Raw genomic sequence first — 24904 nt, forward strand, 5'->3', positions numbered from 1 at the left:
GACATACTTAACAAGCAATAAAAGCAAAGATCTGGATGTTAATTCAGTGACTTGTATAGTTATATACACCTCTGTAACCACCACCCAAAAATAAAAAATACAGAATCAGTGGTCCTTACAGAAATACCATCCATGTAGACATGAGCATGATTCCCTGTGCCAAGCCTATGTCCAGACCTTCCCCCTTGCTATTCCAGTCTATCTGCCACCCTTACATTGTCCCTGCTTGCTGCTCTCCATCTCACTTTAAAAAAAAAAAAAAAAAGTTTGTATTTATTTATTCATGAGAGACACAGAGAGAGAGAGGCAGGCTCCATACAGGGAACCAGATGTGGGACTCAATCCTGGGTCTTCAGGATCATGCCCTGGGCTAAAGGCAGACACTCAACCGCTGAGCCACCCAGGTATCCCATCTTCTTCTCACTTCTGACACCCCTTTGGCACTGCACCTCAGCTTCTAAACCTTCCCTCCCACTCACCCTTGACTGAATGGGCCAGGCTCTCCTGGCTGGGATCTTGGTCCTCTTCCTCAGATAGCACTGAGCTACAAAATTGCTGCAGACCCAAGTTCCTGCATTTGGCCCTACCTGCCACCAGACCTCCCCCATCAGTGCTAGGTAGTAGTAGAACTGAGCATGCTACAAGTGGTAATCAGCAGAGATAATCAGGTAATGTAATGTAGCTAATAGCCTCCTTCACCTTCACTACACACATTTGTCTTTCCAATTGTTGCAGGACAAGAAAGACATCCCTTGTCTGACTCTGCCCTTATCCACACAGAAGTAAACTAAAGGCATCAATTTCAAGTCACTTCTGTAGCTATAGAAGTGTAAAAGCAATTTATTCTTTATCTCCTGTTGTGGCTGGGAGAATATTCCCTGCAAAGACTTTAGAAGAGAACTAGCCACCGATTCCAATATATTGAATGATTTTTCTGTCTTTTTGTTACAAAATTTCTTGTCTATGAGGAGATCCTAGCCCAGTGTTGGTTCTCCCTCTCACCCGCTGTTCTCCATAGGAATAGGGAGGACAGGAAAAAGTAAAATACATATTCTTACTTGGTGGGGGGTTCCACTACTTTTTTTTTCCCTCTTCAATGATACCAGAGCACCAATGGCAGATTAAGTTGGGTTCTCTATTTCACTTTTTTCAGATCTATTTATTTATTTGAGAGAAAGTGGGGGGGAGAGGGGCATTGGGAAAGGAAGAGAGAGCCTCAAGCCAACTCTGAGCAGCACAACCCTGAGATCAGAACCCTAAGATCAGACCTGAGCTGAAACAAGGAGTCTACCACCCAGATGCCCTAATTTCATTTTTAATTGCAGATTCGAGTGAGCAGACAATTGTTTTATCCAAAGTTAGGGGCTGTGCAAAAGACAAAAACAGAAAACTAAAAAGACCCATAATATAGGCAGTCAGCTTCTAGATATTGTCCATAACAGTGAATTATCATTTAATAATACTTGTGGAAAGAAAAGCAATTATGTTTCCACATTTAATATATTAACTTAATTCTTTTAGTTTATGCACTACTAAACATTATATAAAAAAGAATATGGGGGCACCTGGGTGGCTCAGCAGTTAGGCGTCTGCCTTTGGCTCAGAGTGTGATCCCGGGGTCCTGGGATCGAGTCCCACATAGGGCTCCCTGCAGGGAGCCTGCTTCTCCCTCTGCCTGTGTCTCTCCCTCTCTCTATGTGTCTCTCATGAATAAATAAATAAAATCTTTAAAAAATGAGATATGTAGGATGGTCTGGAAGATAAATTTAAGACTCTTTAGATGGGGCAGGGTGCTGTTAGCACATTTTAGTTGATAAAATTATATGATTAGATTTGCTATTTTGAAAGTTTACTATGGAGTGGGTGGGACATGGTCCAGGAAATGGACGTGCTGCCCAAAGGACAAGTTTGATCACAAATTCTTCACTTCTAAATACGTTGTAACATTATTTTGGGAGCTAGATTTAAGTCAGGAACATGTTATTTATTTATTTTCTCCAAAGATTTTATTTATTCATGTGTGAGAGAGAGACAGTGTGCACCAGCAGGGGGAGTGGCAGGGGGACAAGCAGACTCCCCACTAAGCAGGGAGCCTGACACAGGGCTGGATCCCAGGACCCGGATAACAACCCAAGCTGAAGGCAGACACTAACCCACTGAGCCACCCAGACGCCCCTGGACTATCCTACATATTTCTGAGAGTCATGTTTATTATTAGTTTAGTTAAAAAATTTCAAACCTATGCTAATTTAGGGGGGAAAAGTTTAATATTTGAACCATTTGAGAGAATGTTACAGACAGCATGACCTCTATCTCCTCAGGGCAGTGATGTTTTCCTACCTAACCATAATGTCATTGTCAAATTCAGGAAGCTTAACATTCCTACAATTATCAAATATTTAGTCCATCTTTACAATTTGCCAATTGTCCTAACAATATTCTTTATAGCCTTTTTTTCCCCCCTGACCCAGGAAGCAGTCCTTAACAGCCTGAGGATGAACATTTTTGAGGAGTTCTCTGCCCTGATGGTGCATTCTCCATGTATCAGGTTAGGAGGTCCAGGATGACAGTTTGCCGTATTCTGGGTAAATATGAACTTTGATCACTGGCTTCATTTAAGGTGCTACCTGCCAGTTTTTTCCACTATGAAGGTCTAACTTTTCCCTTTATAGTTAATAATTTGTGGGGAGATACTTTAAGATCACGAACTTCTACCCAGTGACTTAGTACACATTGGTGATTCTGAATCAGGTGTTACTATAATGGTATAGACTGGTGATTTTCAAATTATGTTCTACATTTATTAATTGGCATTCTTTAGAAAGAGGGGCTTTCTTTTCTCTTCTTTGTATCTATGTATGCAGATGGATGGATGGATGGTGGATTATGGATTATTCATTTCTTGTTTTGTATATTGGGTTATAATCCGAGTGTCACTATATATTTTGATGCTCAAAGTGTCCCAGATCTGATTAGTGGGTGTCACTTCATATTAGCTTCCATGTCCTTTCGATGTGTCCCCATCAATGTTTTAGTGCTTTCTTTCTTTCTGGCACAAGATGTTCCATGTTTACCTTGTGCTCTCCCTGCCCCTGCCCGGGAACCAGTTATTCCTTCAGGAAGGTCCACTTCTCTTCACTAGGTCATGGTGTTTAAAAAGTATCCAAGGCTCTTGAGACCTGATCCTGGCCTCATCTACTCCTGATGTGATTCCTTTGCTGCCTCCTTTGCTCACTCACATATCCTCTCATGTCCCCCAAGTGCCATGCTCCTCTAGCCTCCTGCACTTGTCCATGCTGGGGCCTCTTTCTAGAGGCTCTTACCGCCACTTTTCTGTGTGGCCAATTCTTTTTTTTTTTTTTTTAAGATTTTATTTATTTATTTGACAGAGAGAGAAAGAGCACACAGGGGAGTGCAGACAGAGGGGGAGGGAGAAGCAGGCTCCCCACGGGGCACAGAGCCAGATGCGAGGCTTGATCCCAGGACCCTGGGATCATGACCTGAGCCCAAGACAGACATTTAACGGACTGAGCCACCCAGGCACTCTTTGTGTGGCTAATTCTTACTCTTTGTCACCACATTCAGGTTTTAACAGATGCGTAGTTTTCTCTGACCACTTTAGAATCCCACCTGTGACCTGTGCTCCTGGCAGCACTAACTCTGTAATCCTCTCTCCATAGGAAAATAGCATCTCATTGTTGTTTTTTGTTTTGTTTTGTTTTTATTATTTATTTATTTATTTATTTTTAAAGATTTTATTTATTTATTCATGAGAGACACAGAGAGAGAGGCAGAGGCAGAGGCAGAAGCAGGCTCCCTGTGTGGAGCCCGATGTGGGACTTGATCCAGTGATGCTGGGATCACGCCCTGAGCTGAAGGCAGCCGCTTGACCGCTGAGCCACCCAGGCATCCCTGTTTTGTTTTTAAATAGCTTTTTTTTTTTTTTTTTTTAAGTAATCTCTACACCCAATGTGAGAGTTCAAACTCACAACCCTGAGATCAAGAGTCACACACTCCACCCATCTCATTGTTTTAATTTACATTTGGCCGGTTACCAAGGTAAGCATATTGCTTTCTGTTTGGGAAATAGAAAATAATACTGTTCAAGAGAACACAAGAACTGGCATTATGAAGCAATGAGGCTAAGGAAATTCCGTGTTGTACTGCATTTTTAGTTGAGTCTTCTGTAACTAAACATGGATCATTGTTTCCAGTATGGTTTTTTTATTGAGTTATAATTGACATAACATTATATATATATACAGACACACACACACACCTCTTTATTCATTCATCAATCAATGGACATCTGGGCTCTTTCCAGTTTGGTTATTGTGGACAATGCTGCTATAAACATAGAAGTGTAGGTGCCCCTTCAAATCACCATTTTTGTATCCTTTAGATAAATGAGTGCAATTGCTCGTTGTAGGGTAGTTCTATTTTTAATGTTTTGAGTAACTCTACACTGTTTTCAAGAGTGGCTGCATCAGTTTGCATTCCCAACAGTGAAAGAGGGCTCCCCTTTCTCTGCATCCTTGCCAACATCTATTGTTTCCTGAATTGTTAATCCTCCCAAAACATTTTTTAAAGCATTAATTCACAGGAGGCCCTAATACTTGCCAAAACGGACATGAGCAACAAAATACCAAAATGTGAGCTTTCAGTCTAGAAAAACAGGAAGTGTACTGGTTTAAGAAGAAAGAATGATGAATGTTGTGTTTATGAAAGATGTATGCATGTTCTTAGAATTATGAAGCTATTCTTTATTTACACCAAGTTAGTAAATACATTCACATATGGCATTTTAAATCCTTAGGAGTGGAAGTCTGGAAATGTTAGTGATTACAGGCTGCTGTCAGAGTAAAGTTAAAATAACAGAGCTGAAATGATTTTTAAAGAAACCTTAAAAATACTTTGAGTGCTTACCTATTTTTTAAAATGGCATGTAAGAAGATTGGTGTAATAGACACATTTTCCATTTTACTGAGTATTACTAAATTGCTCTGCAAATTATTTTCCAGTTTACATTGTGTGAGAATACCCATGGCTCAATCCTCAAAACTTGTCATACTTTTTATTTCTTGCTAAATTCCTAAATATAAAATAGTATGTCATTGTGGACTTAATTTGCAAGTCCTTAAATTATTACTGAAGTAGGATATTTTTTCTTTTCTTTTTTTTTAAGATTTTATTTACTTATTCATGAGAAACACTGAGAGGAGAGAGCGAGAGGCAGAGACACAGGCAGAGGGAGATGCAGGCTCCATGCAGGGAGCCTGATGTGGCACTCGATCCCTGGCATCCAGGACCACACCCTGGGCCGAAGGCAGCACTAAACTGCTGAGCCACCCAGGCTGCCCTGAAGTTGGATATTTTTTTCATGTTTATTAGCCATTTATGAGATTTTTCCCGATGAATTTGTAGTTGTGTACTAACAAATGTGGTGTACCCTCAAAAGAGGTCTGTCTGGCCTTTGCCCTTAGCTGCTTAGAGATAAATCTCTAAACCCTTGGAATGTCTTTCCTGATAAGAGTGGCAGATAAGAGTGGCTTTGCCTGAGGTCATGCCAGATGATATTGTGATTTGAAAAATAGTGGTTTACAAATATTGCACTGATATATTTATCTTTTCCTGTAGATAACATCCCAGCACCACTTATTAATACTCTATCCTTTCTCCAGTTATCTGCAGCATGTCAAGTGTCTATAGATGTGTTTTTCTGTTTCTGAGCTTTGTATTCTATTCCATTTGTCTCCCTCTCTATACATATGTCCTGACAGTTTCACACCATCTTAATTGCTATGACTTTATTCTGCAATTTTTTAAAGATTTATTTTTATTTATTTGAGAGGGAGATGGAGAAGCAGGCTCCCTGCTGAGCCAGGAGCCTGATGTGGGGCCCCATCCCAGGATCCTGGGATCATGACCCGAGCTGAAGGCATATGCTTAGCTGACTGAGCCACCCAGGTGCCCCTATTCTGCATTTTGATTTCTCACAGAACCATCTACCTCTTGCCTCTTCAGGAATGTCTTAGTTTTTGCTCTTCTACATAAATTTTAGAAAGAAGTACAAGTTCCATGAAAAACTTGGTAAGGATTATTAGGAATCTGTAGACCAATTTGGGAACAGCTAACATTTTTAGGATAATGAGAATTCTTCTTCATAAATATGTTATCTCTGCGTTTATCAAATCTTTTAAACATTTCTTTAATAAAGATATGTAATTTTCTTATAAAGGCTTAATATGTTAGATTTATTTGTGGGTCCCTTATCAGCTTTATTGCTCTTATAAATGATTTTAAAATCAAATTTCCTGTTTACCAAGGGTTTGTGGCAATGCAAACTAATTTTGAATATTGATATATCCAGCTACTTATTTTATTAATTCTAAGAATTTGTCTTTAGATTCTTTTTGGTTTTCTATGTAGACAGTCATGGCATATATTATTATTTTTTAAAGATTTATTTATTTATTCATAAGAGACACAGAGAGAGAGAGAGAGAGAGAGAGAGAGAGAGGTAGAGACACAGGCAGAGGCAGAAGCAGGCTCCACGCAAGGAGCCTGACATGGGACTCGATTCTGGGTCTCCAGGATCACTCCCTGAACCGAAGGCGGGCATTAAACTGCTGAGCCACCCAGGGATTCCCCCCATAGCATATATTATATATCATTTATCAATGAGGGTTTTAGTTCTTCTTCCTTCTAAATCTTATACCTGTTATTTGTTTTGTTGTGGTTTTGTGCTGGCTAGGACTCATAATGTCAAAAACTAGCAGTATTAATGGGCACTTATCATTTTCCTTTTTTCAAAGAAATAAATGTAACATTTTTTCGATTAAATATGATAAATGTTGAAGGTTTTTTGGCAGACAGGTTTTATCAGATAAAGGAAATAATTTCCTTTAATTCCTAGATTGCCTAAGGTGTTTTTTTTTAAGATTTTATTTATTTATTCATGACAGACACAGAGAGAGAGAGGCAGAGACACAGGCAGAGGGAGAAGCAGGCTCCTATGGGGAGCCCCATGTGGAACTCGATCCCAGGACCCCAGGATCAGGACCTGAGCCAAAGGCAGACACTCAACCGCTCAACCGCTGAGCCACAGGTGTCCTAGCCCTAACATTTTCAAATACTGTCTTTTGTCTCCACTTTCTTGCTTCCACTTTTCTTCAATACATAACTTTTACAAGATAAAATTCATCATATAAATTCTCCACTTATAATTCTCTTCAATATTTCACCAAATTTTGATGCTACATAATCACAGGCAATTTTGTTCCCCTTTTTCCCATTTCTTTTTTTTTTTTTTTTTTGATGAAAAAGTTTATATTTAGATTTATAGCCGGCTAGACTCAGTTTAGATGATCCCAGTTTTGTTGGCAACATCCCGAGCATCATAGTCAGGAGCCAGTCGAACATATGCTTTCTTCTCTCCATCAGTCCTGATCAAGGTGTTGACCTTGGCCACATCAATGTCATAGAGCTTCTTCACAGCCTGTTTGGTCTGGTGCGTATTGGCCTTGACATCCACAGTGAACAGGAGTGTGTTGTTGTCTTCTATTTTCTTTATGGCTGACTCAGTAGTCAGGGGAACTTGATGATGACATAGTGATCAAGCTTTTTTTCTTCTGGGGGCGTTCTTTCGTGGATATTTGGGCTGCCTTCGGAGACGCAGGGTCTTGGGTCATCGGAACTAGGTGACATGCGTATCTTTTTGTGTGTGTGTGTGACTGTGCACACCTTTCAGCACTGCTTTCTTAGCTTTCAAAGCCTTTGCTTTGGCTTCAGCTTTGGTAGGGGCAGGGGCTTCCTTCTCCACCTTCGTGAAAGGCTCATTTTATTTTTATTTTTATTTATTTATGATAGTCACAGAGAGAGAGAGAGAGAGAGAGAGAGAGGCAGAGACATAGGCAGAGGGAGAAGCAGGCTCCATGCACCGGGAGCCCGATGTGGGATTCAATCCCGGGTCTCCAGGATCGCGCCCTGGGCCAAAGGCAGGCGCTAAACTGCTGCGCCACCCAGGGATCCCTCATTTTTTTTTTTTAAGTAATTTCTACCCCCAATGTGGGGCTTAAACCCACAATCCTGAGATCAAGAGTGGTGTGCTCTACCAAGTGAGCCAGCCAGGTGCCCTTCCATTTCATTTTTTTAAGGAATTATTTATTTATTTTAGAGAAAGCTCACATGCAAGTCAGGGGAGAAAGAAAGAGAGAAGCAGACTCCCCATGAGCATGGGGTGCAGAGCTTGATTTCATGACCCTGAGATCATGACATGCTGTGAAATCACAAGTCAGACTCTCAACTACTGAGCCACCCAGGTACCCCCATTTCATTATTTTCTGATACAGAATTCACATTTATTTACCCAATTAAAAATAGGAGCTCCATCATAAACTGTAAAGCAAAATTACAGAATTTCAAAATTAAATATTTTATCCTATTTGAGCTTTCAATTATTTATCCTGTTTAGCTTCCTTCTTATTAAAAGTCAGATTTCCATGTTTTCCTGTTTGTAAGGCTTGTTATTTGCTAAAAGTTTCAAAATGAGAGTTTTTTTGGCACACCATTCATTAAAATCATTAAAGATTTCCAACTTAAAGAAATCAAAACATATAGGACCCATTTAAAAAACATGTTCAGGGATCCCTGGGTGGCGCAGCGGTTTGGCGCCTGCCTTTGGCCCGGGGCACGATCCTGGAGACCTGGGATCGAATCCCACGTCAGGCTCCCGGTGCATAGAGCCTGCTTCTCCCTCTGCCTGTGTCTCTGCCTCTCTCTCTCTCTCTGTGACTATCATAAATAAATAAAAATTTAAAAAAAAAAAAAAACAGTAAGTTAAAATAAATAAATAAATAAAAAATAAAAAACATGTTCACTACCAATGGGGACAACGCAGGTTGATTTACAAAAGCTGCTCTTTAATACTTCAGACATTTTTTTTTTTTTTTTAATGTAGTCATACAGAGAGAGAGAGAGAGAGAGAGAGAGAGGCAGAGACATAGGCAGAGGGAGAAGCAGGCTCCAAGCAGGGAGCCCAGCGTGGGACTTGATCCCAGGTCTCCAGGATCGCGCCCTGGGCCAAAGGCAGGCGCCAAACCGCTGCGCCACCCAGGGATCCCCTACTTCAGACATTTTTAATGTCTGCTTAACAGTGGGCAACAAAGTTCAGGGTACCATGTTTCTTTTTTTTTTAAAAAAATATATTATTGGGTAGCCTGGGTGGCTCAGTGGTTTAGCGCCACCTTCAGCCCAGGGCGTGATCCTGGAGACCTGGGATCAAGTCCCACGCTGGGCTCCCTGCTTGGAGCCTGCTTCTCCCTCTGCCTGTGTCTCTGTCTCTCTCTGTGTGTGTGTGTGTGTGTGTGTGTGTGTGTGTGTGTGTCTTTTATGAATAAATGAATAAAATCTTTAAAAAAATTATTTGAGGACGCCTGTGTGGCTAGTCAGTTAAACATCAGAGTCTTGATCTCGGTTCAGGTCTCAATCTCAGTATTCTGTGATGCAGCTCCATGCCAGACATGTGGCTTAAAAATAAAAAATAATTATTCAACATCACCTGCTCATAGATAATGTTTTGGGGGGTTATTGTGTATACATGTTTATAAATCGGTAAATTTTGTCAAAACTGCAATAAGATATCACTTCAGACCCATTAGAATGGCTGCTATGAAAAAAAAGGGGGCACCTGCTGGCTCAGTAGAGCATGTGACTCTTGATTTCAGGGTTGTGAGTGCAAGCCTCACCCTGGATATAGAGATTACAATCAATCAATATCTAAAAAAATAGAAACAAGTGTTGGTGAGGATATAGAGAAATTGGAACCCTTGTACACTGCTGAGAGGAACATAAAATGTATGTCTGGCTGCTGCTGTGGAAAACAAATAGTATAGTGGTTCCTTAAACACAAAATGCGTATATTATCCAGCAATTCCACTCCTGGGCAGGGAATCAAACAGATAGTTGTTTATCAGGGTGTACATTCAATATTGAGGGATGGATGGATGAATAAAATGTGTACATACATACAATGAAATATAATTTAGCCTTAAAAAGGAATGAAGGCATGCTCTACACCACTGATAAAACTTGAGGACTTTATGCTAAGTGAAATCAACACAGACATAAAAGGATAAATATTGTATGACTCCACTTATATGAGGTTCCTGGGGTCATCAAATTTATAAAGGCAGAAATTTAGAATTGTCATTAGCAGGGGCTAGGGGGAGGGAGCAATGAGAGGTATTATTTAATGGGTACAGAGTTTCAGTAAGATATGACAAAATTCTGGAGGTGGGTAGTGGTGATGGTTGCATGATACTGTGAATATACCTAATGTCACTGAACCGGGGACACTTAAAAATGGTAAATTTTTATCTTATGTATATTTTACCACTATAAAAAGTTTTAAAAATTTGTTAAATTTTAACAACTATAATATCTATTTTGACTGACAGCTTAGACACAATTACAAATTATATGTATATCAAAACAAATACCAAGTATATTCTGCTCCGTAGGTTTCTTAATTTAGTATATTATTTTTATCACAATAGGTAATCATTCAAATTTATGTAATGCTGATATAAAACTGACATCTTGTAACTATTTTCAAAGTTTTCTGCTAGTAGAGCCAGTATATATGAATAGCTGCCACTCTACTTTTTATTGGGTACAAGAAAATGAGCGAAATTAATTTAAAAGAACTCTGTTCTAAATGAAAACTAGGAGCACCTGGCTGGCTCAGTCAGTAGAGCGTGTCTCTGGATCTCAGGGTCATGAGTTCAAGCCCTATGTTGGGCATGGAGCCTATTTAAATAAATAAATGAAAACCAATTTTTCACATAATGATGTGTAAATGTACCTTCTGCAACTACACACCTTTAATTTTCTGGAACACTCTTCTTAAAGTAACTAGGAACTTTGGAGTAGATGATGTTGCTTCTTTACAAAGTCTGTCTCTCAGTTTCACATGGTCCATGTTATCACTCTGGCCCCAGTGGTAGATGGTAACATAAATAAGCATTTTATGCAGGTTACTAGCTTATTATCAATCTTCTTGAAAAATATTTGCTTTTTAAATTAAACATGCACTTTCATCTTATTAAAATTTTTGTTGCCTTAGTGATTCATTGTAGAAGTCTTACAACACTTCCTCACTGGCCTCTTTGTCTATAGAGTTGTAGCCCTTAGAAGCCCCAGGTCTCAGGCATAGGTCTCAGGCCACAGTTTATGCACTAGTCTTGGTTTTAACTCTGTACTGCACAAGGCCTTTGAGTTGGCAAAGAAACATTCCTGGGATGAGCACAAACTCCAGAGCAGGCCACGGCTTCAGGGCATGGTCATCAGCCTTGTTTCTGCTTCTGCTTTTGGCCCTGGTGATTTCCATTTCCTCACTTTCTTATTAAAAGCAGTTTAAAAAAAAAAATGTTTCTTCTCTGTGAAACGGGCATGATGATGATGCCAATTCTATAGAGCTAATGTATGTAGAACACTTGGCATACTACTTGATAAATAATTAGCATAAAAGTGCTAGATCATATTCTTCTACTAGTATTTCTTTGTATTCACTTTAGGAAGGTTTTTCAAAATTTTGAGTCTAGTACATTATTGGGTACAGAGCATGTTTATAGATTTCACAGTACCTATGAGAAATTTTTGTTTTGGAATGCCTGGGTGGCTCAGCTGGTTAGGTGTCCAACTTTGGTCTCTGCTCAGGTCATGATCCCTGGGTTGTGGGACTGAGCCCTGCTTTGGGCTCTGTGCTCAGCACAGAATTTGCTCTTGTACCTCTCCCTCTGCTCCTCCTCACCCTCAAAAAAATAAAATCTTTAAAAAAAATATTTTGGTACTAAATATGTTTGTTTGGGTCAGCAAACCACTGCACCGTGTTTGTATAACTATCTCCCTGAAGCCACACAAAGAACATTTATGTATCTTAGGGAAATGTGCTATACGTTTACAAACATATAAAGTTTTGTGTAAGCTATGATTCAGCAGTGTTAAGACTAAAATCAGCAGAGGGATCTGGGTCACCAGTGTTTCCTCAGTATAAAAAATAGCACAAAACTGCTTAATTTTAAATTTCATGAGAAATTTCATTTTTATTGATTAAAAACATGATTGTCTATGTGTATATACACAAACATACATTAAAATATTTGGAAACTTAAAATATATTTTTTGCATGTGACCTCATATGCTTGATATAAAAGCTTATAAAAATTCAAAGCAGTATACACTTGCTAATAATTACCAAGAGTTTGATCTTACTGTATTTTCGTCAGAATTTCTCAGAAAGAAAATGCTCCGCATCACTTGCCATCAGGGAAATACAAATCAAAACCACAATGAGATACCACCTCACACCAGTGAGAATGGGGAAAATTAACAAGGCAGGAAACAACAAATGTTGGAGAGGATGCGGAGAAAAGGGAACCCTCTTGCACTGTTGGTGGGAATGTAAATTGGTGCAGCCACTCTGGAAAACTGGTGGAGGTTCCTCAAAGAGTTAAAAATAGATCTGCCCTACGAACCAGCAATTGCACTGCTGGGGATTTACCCCAAAGATTCAGATGCAGTGAAACACCGGGACACCTGCACCCCGATGTTTACTTTTTATTTATTTATTTTTTAAAGATTTTGTTTTTTTTTTTATTTTTAAGATTTTATTTATTTATTCCTGACACACACACACATACATACACACACACACACAGAGAGAGAGAGAGAGAGAGAGAGAGAGAGGCAGAGACACAGGCAGAAGGAGAAACCGGTTCCATGCAGGGAGCCTGATGTGGGACTTGATCCCTAGTCTCCAGGATCATGCCCTGGGCCAAAGGCATGCTCTAAACCACTAAGCCTCCCAGGGATCCCCCTACCCCGATATTTCTAGCAGCAATGTCCACAATAGCCAAACTGTGGAAGGAGCCTCGGTGTCCATCGAAAGATGAATAGATAAAGAAGAGGTGGTCTATGTATACAATGGAATATTACTCAGCCATTAGAAATGACAAATACCCACCATTTGCTTCGACATGGATGGAACTGGAGGGTATTATGCTGAATGAAGTAAGTCAATCAGAGAAGGACAAACATTATATGGTCTCATTCATTTGGGGAATATAAAAAATAGTGAAAGGGAATAAAGGGGAAAGGAAAAAAAATGAGTGGGAAATATCAGAAAGGGAGACAGAACATGAGAGACTCCTAACTCTGGGAAACAAACTAGGGGTGGTAGAAAGGGAGGTGGTGGGGGTGGGGGTGACTGGGTGATGGGCACTGAGGGGGGCACTTGATGGGATGAGCACTGGGTGTTACTCTATATGTCGGCAAATTGAACACCAATAAAAAATAAATTAAAAAAAAAAGAATTTCTCAGAAACTTCCCAACTAAACCTACTAGAGAAATTAAAGAGGACAACAATACACTAAATAAAAGCCATCTGGCAATCAAAGCAGTATACATTTAAATTACAAATTTTTTTTTTAGTTTAAACAATTCTTAAAATCCTTTCAGAAAATATACTGAACCATATTTTAAAATATATAAGACTTTTTTTCTCCTTTTACTGCTCCTTGCAAAAATCCTAGAGAAATGGATAGTGAGTGTGCTGGTACAAGGTGCTTTGAACACAGGCTATGCAGAAGGTCTGGTTTGCTCTATTTCCTCTGAGTAAAGCAATGAAGATAGAAACATGTGGACAGCAACCTACATAAGTGCAACTTTGTGGAGCTTGCTATGTAGTAATATATTCTTCATATAATTTTTAAAGAACTTCTCCTAGCCAAAAAAATGAATCATGCTCATTATAGGACAGTTCAGAGATAAAAGTATGGAAAAGAAAATAAAGACACCTCTACCACATAGAGGTACCTACTGACAATATTCTGGTGTGTTGATTTCCCATATTTTTTTCCCTAAGCAAACAAAAATATAAACATATTGTATTATTTACAGAATTAAATATCCTGCTTTTTCCACTGGGTAAAATGGTAGTGAGTTGCTTACCTTTCCCTTTATATGTTCTTTGAAAGAATTTATTTTTTTTTTATTTTTTATTTTTTTAAATTTTTTTTAATTTTTATTTATTTATGATAGTCACAGAGAGACAGAGAGAGAGAGAGGCAGAGACATAGGCAGAGGGAGAAGCAGGCTCCATGCACCGGGAGCCTGATGTGGGATTCGATCCCAGGTCTCCAGGATCGCGCCCTGGGCCAAAGGCAAGCGCCAAACCACTGCGCCACCCAGGGATCCCCAAGAATTTATTTTTTTAATGGCCAATAGAAACTTTCATTGAATGGATATACCATAATATAAAATAAAGAATGGTATTTCTAATTTTATAGCTTTAATTTTATATAAATAAAATTTTTATGTAAAATTTTAAAAGCTATAGAATTATAAATATATGTCACATTTTTGACAACTAATGCCTCCCAGAATGCAATAAATAGTACATGGTCTCTTCATGTTTTCATAACTCCTTAAAGGCTGGCAAAAGCCAACAAGTTAGACACTGCTCAAGGATACCACGCTCTGAACATTTCAGGTCATATCTCAAGGGTCCGTTTGAAAGTGACAAGTGTCTATACCATCACACATGGATAATTGAAGGTCTGCTTGTGAAGTCCACGTGCTGAACTCCTACAAGCTGTAAAACAGAGTTGATGGGTTTGTGATCCATTCTATTTCTATCACGGTGTATAAAATGGATGTTGTTACCTAAAAGAGAATAGAATAAAAGGCAGAAGTTGACATATAGTATTATTCTTTTTTTTAGATTTTACTTATTTACTCATGAGAGACACAGAGAGAGAGGCAGAGGCATAAGCAGAGGGAAAGCAGGCTCCCTGTGGGGAGACAGATGCGCCACTCAATCCCAGGACCCCAAGATCACAACCTGAGCCAAAGGCAGACGCTCAACCACTGAGCCAACCAGGCGTCCCAGCATATAGTATTATTCATTATATTTATTGCTTATTAGAATCAAGGAAGCCTTTCAACTTTTAATTAGTCTAAAGGGAAAAATTAATTGCCTGAAGTTCATAATATTCTCTATATAATGCCCTAATAATTTTTAATTAAGGTAATAAAGCATAACAAGGATTATGGTTTAAATGAGTGATACTTAATGTTTTATGAGATCCAAGGGGAAAGATTCTTAAATTATAACCTCTGTTAGGTTTTATTAGATGTAATTAAATAAAATGTCCTGTCAAACAGGCAGAATATGGAACTAATATAGATATCAAGCTGGAAAATCACATCTGTTTCTCAAATGTAATAATGGAATAAATCACTCACTTCAAAAAAAAATTCACTCCCAAACACTGATTTAATAGGCTATCTGCATTACAACCATAGACCAAAAGAGGCTGAAAAATCAGGACATTGACAAAGTCAGTTATAATACACTTAGATGTCCACAATCCTTTTATCCGTTTAAATAACAAATTCATAATTTATAGGTCTAGGGTCTTTTTTACTTTAATTTTTGGACTCAAGACTACAATTTTAATGTAAAACATACAATTAAGTAAATATCATAAGAGGTATGTTTTCTGCATTGTACTTACCTGTGGTATTTATAGTAATCACTATAAATTTAATATCATAAATTGGCTGATTATCAAATAAGGCAAAATGAAATATAGGTTTAACCATGAAAAGTTTGTATAAATATGTATACCCAGCTCTTTACTTAGAGGAACTACATTTCTTCCAGCAGGCAGTATCAAGATATTCTCCTTATTATGTTCCCAACTTGGCACACAAATGATGGTCTCTGTGTGCTCGTCACTTACACACCTGAACATGTGGTTAAATGATGCTGAGACATGGAGATTAGGGACTCAAAATAGGTCTGAAGATGGAAACAAGCCATCCAAAAATATGGCTCAATATCATTCAGGGCTAATCTAGAGGACTTATTCTCATAAAACAGGGCCTCTTTTTCTTTTCTAGTCTAACTGGTATAAATCCACAAGAGAAGGATAGATAAAATTATAGGTTTTAGCTAGCCACAGTGCTCCAGCTGCAGAAAGCCCAAAAGCCATAATGTGTGGTCAAAAGCCTCCTTCTAAAGACTTCAGACATGTGGAGTTTATTAAAGTAAATGTTAATTTTTTAACTTCTAGAAGCTACATTCACTAATGTGGACAATTTTAAAGAAGAAGAACAACAGAAAAATGTATTCACAATTTAGTGATTCACACTGTTATATGTGAGTGCCTGTCCCTGACTACAATACTTGATCATGGTAGAGATCCAACACTCAACCATGTAGCCAAAGAAATTCCAGGTGGTCCAAAGTGATCAAAAGGCTACTAAAACTATGTGGCTTATAGTAATTGTTACCAAATGAGCTGTCCCTGGAGCAGAGTTCCCTGACACTGAGCAAGTTCTGGAATCTTGTTAGATAGAAGTAACTGGACTGATTTCTGCTATTGAGCAAAAAAAAGAGAAAAAAAAAAAAAAGAAGAAGAAGAAGAAGAAAGGCTTGATGGTTTACTCTCTGTGAAAATGTTAACTTCCATGAACTTTTTTTAAGATTAATTTTTTTAAAGATTTTATTTATTTATTCATGAGAGACAGAGAGAGAAAGAGAGAGAGAGAGAGAGGCAGAGACACAGGCAGAGGGAGAAGCAAGCTCCCTGTGCAGAGCCTGATGTGGAACTCGATCCCAGGACCCCAGGATCACGACCTGAGCCAAAGGCAGATGCTCAACCCCTGAGCCATCTAGGCATCTGAAGATTTATTTATTTTAGAGACAAAGCATGCGAGTGTAGAGAAGTGGGGGAGGTAGAGAAAGAGAAAATCTCGAGCGCGGTCCCCGCTGATTACAGCTCATGCAGGGCTTGATCCCACAACCTTGAAATCATGACCTGAGCTGAAATCAATTATCTGATGCCTAACCTACTGAGCCCCCCAGGCACCCCACTTTCATGAACTGTTTGGTTTTTTTAAAGATTTTATGTATTTATTCATAGAGACACATATAGAGTGAGAGAGAGAGAGGCAGAGACACAGACAGAGGGAGAAGCAGGCTCCATGCAGGGAGCCGGACGTGGGACTCGATCCTGGGTCTCCAGGATCACACCTCGGGCTGCAGGCGGGGCTAAACCGCTGAGCCACCAGGGCTGCCCCCATCCATGAACTGTTTAAATAGTTTTACAGACATATATAATTCACCAAACCACTACGGATTTTTCTACCCCAAATACCTGAGATCATTCAGGCACAGAACGATAGGCACATTACAACCAGTAAAAATACACAGATGCCTTTGAAAACAGAGGTGACCCCTACAAGCACAGAATCATGACTGTTACAATGTCAAATTGCTATTTTTACATAGTATCTATTTTATGAAGAAATGCACAAAAAGAGTGCTGGCTTTGGACTTTGCTGCTTACCTGGACCTAGGATGAGGGTTCCACCTTGCTGAGCAGGGTCTCCTTGAAAATCAAACAGAGGGCCAGTCACTGCCCTGCACAGGCTCCGAATGCTTCCTGAGAGTATATTTGATTTTATGTGAGGGCTCTTTCCTGAAATATTGGGAAGTGTCTTTAGATACTTATCATTTTATATTCAATCAGATATCAGAAGATAATGGTAGTGCTCCTGTAAAACATTCTTGTTTTGAAGCACAGTTGACACAGAATGGACATTAGTTTTGAGCATACGATGTAGTGATTGCACAGCTCTATGGTTGGGTGAGGCTCCCCACAAGTGTAGCTGCCATATGTCACCACACAACACTGGTACAATACCACTGACTACATTCCCTATGCTGTACCTTTCATCCCCATGATTTCTTCATTCCATCACTGGAAGCCTGTACCTCCCCCTCCTTCACCCATTTTTGCCCATCCCCTTGAAATATTCTCTTTTTTGTGTTATCTTACTTTCAACTTGTCTTCTTCCTTCAAAGAAAGGTTTCTCAGCCTTTCACTGTTGACATTCTTGACCACGTCTTTGTCCAGTGCCATGTAGGCTGCTGAGCAGCATCACTGCCTGTGTATCCACTAGACGCCACAGTACCATTCACTGAAGTTCTGACAAACTACAAATGTCTGCAGATAACACCAAATGTCCCCTTGGTTGAGAACTACTATGTTGAAGGAAGAAGTGATGAGATATCCCAGTCATCTGCCACAGAAAAATGTCAGCTGTAGGCTCCTCAAACTGGCAGTGCTTCCCCCTACTTTTTCTTTTATACAAATTTTAAGTAATCTCCATGCCTACCATGGGGCTCAAACTCTCAACCCCAAGATCAAGAGTCCCATGCTCTACTGACTGAAACAGCCAGGTGCCCTTAATGCTTTCCCTTTTCATACCCCATTTCTTATCTGTTTAATCTCTCACCTACTACTATGTGTCTACACTCCTTTTCAAGAGACACTGTGGCACAGACTGGTATAGGCTCATCAAAACCCACTTGCTCTTTCGGGGCCCACAGCTAAACTGCATTTCCAGTCTTCCTGGCAGTTTGGTGCAGCCAGGTGACTATGTTCTAACTCATGGGTAAAATGATGTGGGTCTTTTCCTGGTCAGCTCCTCAAAACTTTCATGTTCCTTCTACATTCTTGGAGGCCTTGGGTTGAAAATGCCAGAGCCACGAGATGAGAGAGGCCCAGGTCCTTCTCCCTGTGTCCCGGCTGCTTGGAGGAAAGGCATCTCAATAGATACACCCGTCTTGAAATGAACAGAGAAGGAAATGGCCTCTCCCAGGCTGGGCTACCAAGACCTCGGGAGTTGTCTGTAACGACAGATAGTCCAGCTGCCTCTCCATCTTCCCATGGCTGTCAACTTTTCTAACTCCTTTCCCACAGTGACTAATACTGCACTTTCTCTTCCTCTGAGCAAAGGGAACCAGTCTCTTTACCTTTCTTATAATTTATCTTTCTCCTATCCCTGCCTTTTATGTCATACTTTTTTTTTTTTTTTGGCTTTTTGTTTTGATGGTTATGCTGCCTTTGACCTGCCTGAATCCTTAAGTACTTCCAGATATCTATCCTTTTCTTTCCTCTCTCTGAGTCTTCTATTTCCATGATGATGCACAGTCATCTTACCAAGAAACAAATACGGCCCAGTAGCTTAGAGACCTGAGTAAAAGACTAAATTTTCCTGTTCCCTAGGATTTTATATCTAAAACATTTAAAAATCCAAATATCCTAAGAAGGGGTCATTTAATATTTCCAAAATATTAGAAATTCAATTGAAGGAGATTCCATGACCTAAAGTTTAACAGTCTTTGCTTCAAACACAATCTAATTTTGCCCAGTTAAATTTAGTCCTTATGTACAAAACTCCTGTTTTCCAGTCTTCTACAAACCCATTACTCCCTGGTATTTAAGGGTTTTATTTTCTTATTCTTTGTCTTTATAAAATTTCCATTAATTTAAAGTTATTATATACTTTAGTTCCTTAATCTTCAAGTAGGACTATTCTCAGATTGATTCTGAGATTTCTGCTTATTCAGAGAGAAACTTTAAGAGATTATTTTTTAAATGATTTTATTTATTTATTCATGATAGACACTTAGAGAGAGGCAGAGACACAGGCAGAGGGAGAAGCAGGCTCCATGCAAGGGGACTGATGCGGGACTCAATCCTGGGCCAAAGGCAGGCACCAAACTGCTAAGCCACCCAGGGATCCCCTAAAAGATGATTTTATGAGAGAATACTATTTCCTGGTTGGAAATATAGCACTTTAACACAGGTCACAGGACTTTAAAAGATGTGAATATAACTTCTCTAATAATTATAAGCATATATTTTGTTTAGAATCCATTTTTACAATTCTGTATTTTTATTGTGTCAATGAATGGTGTGGTGTTACTAAGGTGAAACTCACAGTTTAGATCTGGAGTGCTAAATGATAACTTACGCTGGGACTGTTAGAACACAGAAAACAGTCTGCCGGTAAGTAAGGCTCTCAATCTATACATTGCCATTTCCTACACTGAGGAGAAACACTCTTGGTACACTCTACGTGTATGCTAGTTCATCGTTAGTTTTAATAAAGTTTAGGTTGCTTTTCTCAAAAACATCAGTAAAGGCATCATGTCAACTCTATGACGTGACAGTTCCCAACCCATCCCCTCCTCTCCATCTCTACTTCCTGCCCTGTCATTTCTTTCCAGCCTATTACTACCCCCTACTACTCGCTCTGATCTGGCAAGTTCCAACTACTCATCCACAGTGGACACAGAACTATCACTTCTCCACCTCAAATGCCTGATGGTGCCCCCACTGCCTCCAGAACAAATCCAAGCTCCTTGGCAGGTCACCCCAGACTCGGCCTGAATTAGCCACAACCTGTCCCTTGGCTCACACCAATTCCCAAACTGGCTCCTAAATTCTGGCCTGACGTAGGGACCCCCACTTCTCCAAGAGTCAGTTTTTCATCCCTATCTGCCTTTGCATGTGCTACTTTCCGCCAGCAACACCCTTCCCCAGTCTCACTTCACCCAGCTAACTCCTTTAAGAGAGGGCTTAGATGACACCTCCTCTGAGAAGCCTTCCCAGATTCTTCTCTCCCCTCATATTTCTGGCATCGGTATTCCCAGTACATGTTCTCTATTACAAACCCTTAAATTGTAATCAGCTGTTTGCCTCTGTCTCCCAGAAGAGAGTATGAGTTTCAGGATGGTAGGGTCTGTTTATCACTGTCCTCCTGGGAGCTTCCACAAGGTGGAGATTAAGGACAAAAGCTCAACAATATTTGCTGAGGAAGAATTTGAGTCTGAGTTCTCTCAACTGGCATTTCAGAAGCCATTCTTTCTACCTAATACACACAGAAATAGTTCACCTAAGGCTGATGAAGCTCTGTTAATTACAAAGAACTGCGTTAAAGGCAGGGAATGTGGACCTTGTGAAGACAAAATCTCAAACTTCGACTAACTCTACTATCTGGCCACCTTAAAGTGCATTAATAGGGCATATGACACAGTACAAGGTGCTATTCAAGTTCAATGAGGGAAACAGCTTCGGCTTGGAGGTGGGCTTCAAATGAAAACTAAGATTTCATCAGTTACAAAACATGCAGCTTTAAAAGCCACGGTGTTAAGAAAATATAACAACTCAATCAACATTACTTTTCATTTAATGGCAGAAGTAAAATGTACTTGTTGTTAAAAATACAAAAGCCACTTTTCTAACTTCCATATTTTGGGGTAAGCATGGCAGTATCTTTTAAAACCTTTCTCATGACACATACACACATATGTACTCTCCATCTTTATGAAAATAAAGTTTTTTATTTCCACAAAAATTGAATCATACTGAAAACACTGTTCTCCAACTTGCTTTCTTCACTCATTTAGTACTTCACAAACAGCTGTCTATGTCATTATACCCAGGAAACGAATCTTTGAGACTCCGGTGTATCGGGCCCACTTACTAGAATCATAAAAAGCAGCCTGATTTGTGAATTTACCATTTGTTTTCCTGTGCACAAGTGTGAAAATGCACCATCAATGTTTTCTGATGAGATGTTTCATGTCTTACCTGAGGAGGCAATTCCTTCACCTCTTTTCATTCCCAATCTTTTATAAATTTCTCTCTCAGGATCAACATAGATTTCATGAGAATACCCAGTCAGTTTGCAGAAAGGCTAAAAAAAGATGTTTGGAATTTGTATAAATAAAAGTGAGAGAAAAGTAATGATAACCTATCTTTATTTTAGCAATGCAATCTACAGTTAGCGGTTCAAATAAAATAATTTTAATGTCTGAAACAGATTTGTTAGTTTTTCAATTTCTGATATATTTACCTCAATATGATGGTAGGATGACTGTCCAATTACTATAAGGGTGATATCTGCTTCCTTTAGGAGAAAAAAGGGGCAGGTACATATTACCAGAAATTATATATATTTTATAAAACCTCCCCTTATCCAACTCTTCTGTTCCATTCGAATGCCACCTATAGGCTTCTAGAAGAATGGAATAAACAGCAAAATTGTGCGAGTCAAAGCAAAGCAATGTCTGCCAAAATGTTCATTCAGTCGATCTCTTGTTAAGAACTTCAAGATATTATAGTCAATATCTCCAAAAAAAAATCTCAATGCTCCACCCAAAGGCATACACTAAAAAAGAATAAAAATTATTGAAGTAGGCTTAATCAGACAGGTTTTATATTTTCACATCCCAATTAGTAGGGCCTGATGACAACAGATCTTAGTTTTACCACGGTTGTCCAATTCTTTCACTCAAAAGCTCATCTGGGGACAAATGTATATGTGCCTCAGAAATAACATATATATGTGGTTGTCACAGGAATGTGGAAGGCACATCCTAACAAATACAAATTTTAACCTTTAAGATATTTTAGTATTTTCCTAAACAACTATTGCGAGTGGGTTTATTTTTAAAGGTTTTATTTATTTGAGAGAGTGAGCTAGAGAGAGAGAGAGAGAGAGAGAGAGAGACCCAGAGCGAACTAGCTGGGAAACAGGCTCCCCCACTGAGCAAGGAGCCCGATTTGCCTGGACCCCAGGACCCTGGGATCAGGACCTGGGCGGACGGTGGACTCAACCCACTGAGCCACCCAGGCGCCCCTATTTGGAGTGCTCTTATTTAAAAATAAATAAAGGGAATAAAATATCAATAATTTCTAGCACTTGCGTTTTTGGTTATTATCATTCAACATTTGCAAATAGGTTACTAACATCAAAATTTTTATGGTTGGTATGTTAAGAAGCAGGTAGTAGCTAATAAAGGAGGAGAGAAAAGACCTCGAAGGTCTCCCTCTCTTTCCTGAAGGTGTTGGAGAGATGCGCGGGAGGGTGTGAGGGCCCGCGGCGGGGAGGGGTCGTAGCCTGCACCTCACCCCACCCCACCGCGCTTCTTGTAAGACGACTTTGAAGCTGGGCGCGCTGCGGCTCTCAGGAAACTTACCTGTAAAAAACTCTTGGGGATTTTGGCCAGATCTTCTACGTATTCCTTGCAAATGTAACACAGGAAATGCTGAAATCCCAACACGGCACAAAGGACAAGTTAGCGACCCGAGCCCTCGATTCGGCGTGACGCGGACGAACGCCCCTCCCGGCTGGTCGGGAAGTGTGGAGGGCGCCCGAGCGCCTCAGAACCGGGGCGCGGCCACTCCCCCGGGCCTCCGCTGCGGGGCGAGGCCTCGGCTGCGCACGGCTCGCAGGCCCCCGGGAGCTCGCGAGCGCAGCCGCAGATCGCCCGGGAGCCCCAGGAAGCCGCAGGGGGGCGCCCGGCCCCGGCTCCCGCAGGCCCCGACGGCCCCCCGCCCCGGCTGGAGGGCAGCCTCGGCCCGGCCCTGCGCTCACCCGCACGAACACCACCACCGCCCGACGCTCCCGGAACAGCGCGCCGAACGGCACCCGCCTCCCGGAGGCGTCCAGCACCGGTAGCTCGGCCACCGCGGCGGACAGGGGCTGCCCGCGCTCGGGACCGCTCGGGGCCGCGGCTGGGACGGCGCGGCCGCTGACCTGCTGCGTGACCGGGCCGGGGGCGGGCTCGGCCATGGCGCCCTGCACCTGACCCGCCGGGCTCGCGCCACCGGGCCTGGGCGGATACAGCCGCGAGGAGAGTCGGGTGGCGGCCGAGCTGGGCGCACCGGGCGTGGCGGGAGGACCGGGAAGGCCGCAGGGCCAGGGGCGGGGCGGGACGCCGAGGGCGGAGCTGGGGTCCCGGCAGGCGCGGGGCACACTTCGGGGCGGTGCCGGCCGTGCAGGCGGTGCGGGGGCTGCGCGGGGCGCCCCCGCCGCCCGAAGGTTAGGCTCCGGGGGTCGAGATGCGCAGGAAAGTGCGTTTTTTTTTTTTTTTTTTTTTTTTTTTAAGATTTTATGTATTCATTCATGACAGACCGAGAGAGAGAGGCAGAGACACAGGCAGAGGGCGAAGCAGGCTCCATGCACAGAGCCCGACGTGGGACTCGATCCACGGTCTCCAGGATCACGCCCCGGGCTGCAGGCGGCGCTAAACCACTGAGCCACCCGGGCTGCCCAACAAGTGAGGTTTAAACCTCCTGCGCGTTTTCTGACTCCGCCTCCGAGGCGAGAAAAGGTAGTTGAGGAAGGAAGCAGGCTCCTCCTTCCGTAGCTGCCTGGGCTGGAGTGTTCTCAGCTCTCCTGCAGAAGCAGTTACCAACTTAAAGAATTTTCTACTCAGAACAGCCAAATCAATGAACCAACAGATTTGTTCTATTTTACTTCTATTCCGTTTTTAACCCATCCCCTCCTTAGTTCTTCTGGTGTTTTGTTTTTGTTTTAAGGTATCATTAATATACCATGTAGCGAACACATCTTAGGTGTAGAATTAAATTTTATTTCTTTTTATTTTATTTCTAAAGGATTTTTGCGGGAGAGCTTCTGGGTGACAAAATGGGTTAAACACAGTGGGACTCTTCGTTTTCGCTCCTGTCTTGATCTCAGGGTCCTGAGATTGAGCCCCACCTCAGCTCCCCCTGAACCCAGCGTCTGCTTAGGACTGTCTCTCTGCCCCTGTCCCCCCGGGAGCGTGTGTGCTTTCTCGCTCTTTCAAATAAATAATAATTTAAGTAAAGAAACACTTATTTAGGGCAGCCCTGATGGCTCAGCGGTTGAGCGCCTGCCTTTGGCCCAGGGCGTGATCCTGGAGATGGGGGATCGAGTCCCACGTCGGGTTCCCTGCATGGAGCCTGCTTCTCCCTCTGCCTGTATCTCTGCCTCTCTCTCTCTCTGTCTGTCTCTCATGAATAAATAAATAAAATCTTTTTAAAAAAGAAACACTTATTTGGGGGCGCCTGGATAGCTCAGAGGGTTAAGTGTGTGCCTTCTGTTAAGGTCATGATCTCAGGGTCCTGGGATGGAGCCCCATTTAGGGCTCTCTGCTCACTGGAGACTGCTTCTTCCTCTCACTCTCCCTCAGTGCTCTCCCCCAACCCT

The 24904-nt window shown here is 41.1% G+C and overlaps 1 protein-coding gene across 1 annotated transcript; it reads right to left on the minus strand.

Annotated features, from left to right (window-relative positions):
- Positions 1-13537: 13537 nt before the first annotated feature.
- Positions 13538-23604, minus strand: PRXL2C (peroxiredoxin like 2C). Its single transcript, XM_025984232.2, has 6 exons — positions 23306-23604; positions 22908-22976; positions 21782-21835; positions 21517-21622; positions 17419-17550; positions 13538-14725 (listed from the first exon to the last, which is right to left on the minus strand). Exons 1-6 carry the CDS (start codon positions 23501-23503, stop codon positions 14598-14600), a joined length of 687 nt encoding a protein of 228 aa, XP_025840017.1. The 5' UTR covers positions 23504-23604; the 3' UTR covers positions 13538-14597.
- Between the last annotated feature and the right edge of the window lie 1300 nt (positions 23605-24904).

Source organism: Vulpes vulpes, chromosome 1 (assembly GCF_048418805.1).
Source record: "Vulpes vulpes isolate BD-2025 chromosome 1, VulVul3, whole genome shotgun sequence".
Taxonomy (NCBI): Eukaryota; Metazoa; Chordata; class Mammalia; order Carnivora; family Canidae; genus Vulpes; species Vulpes vulpes.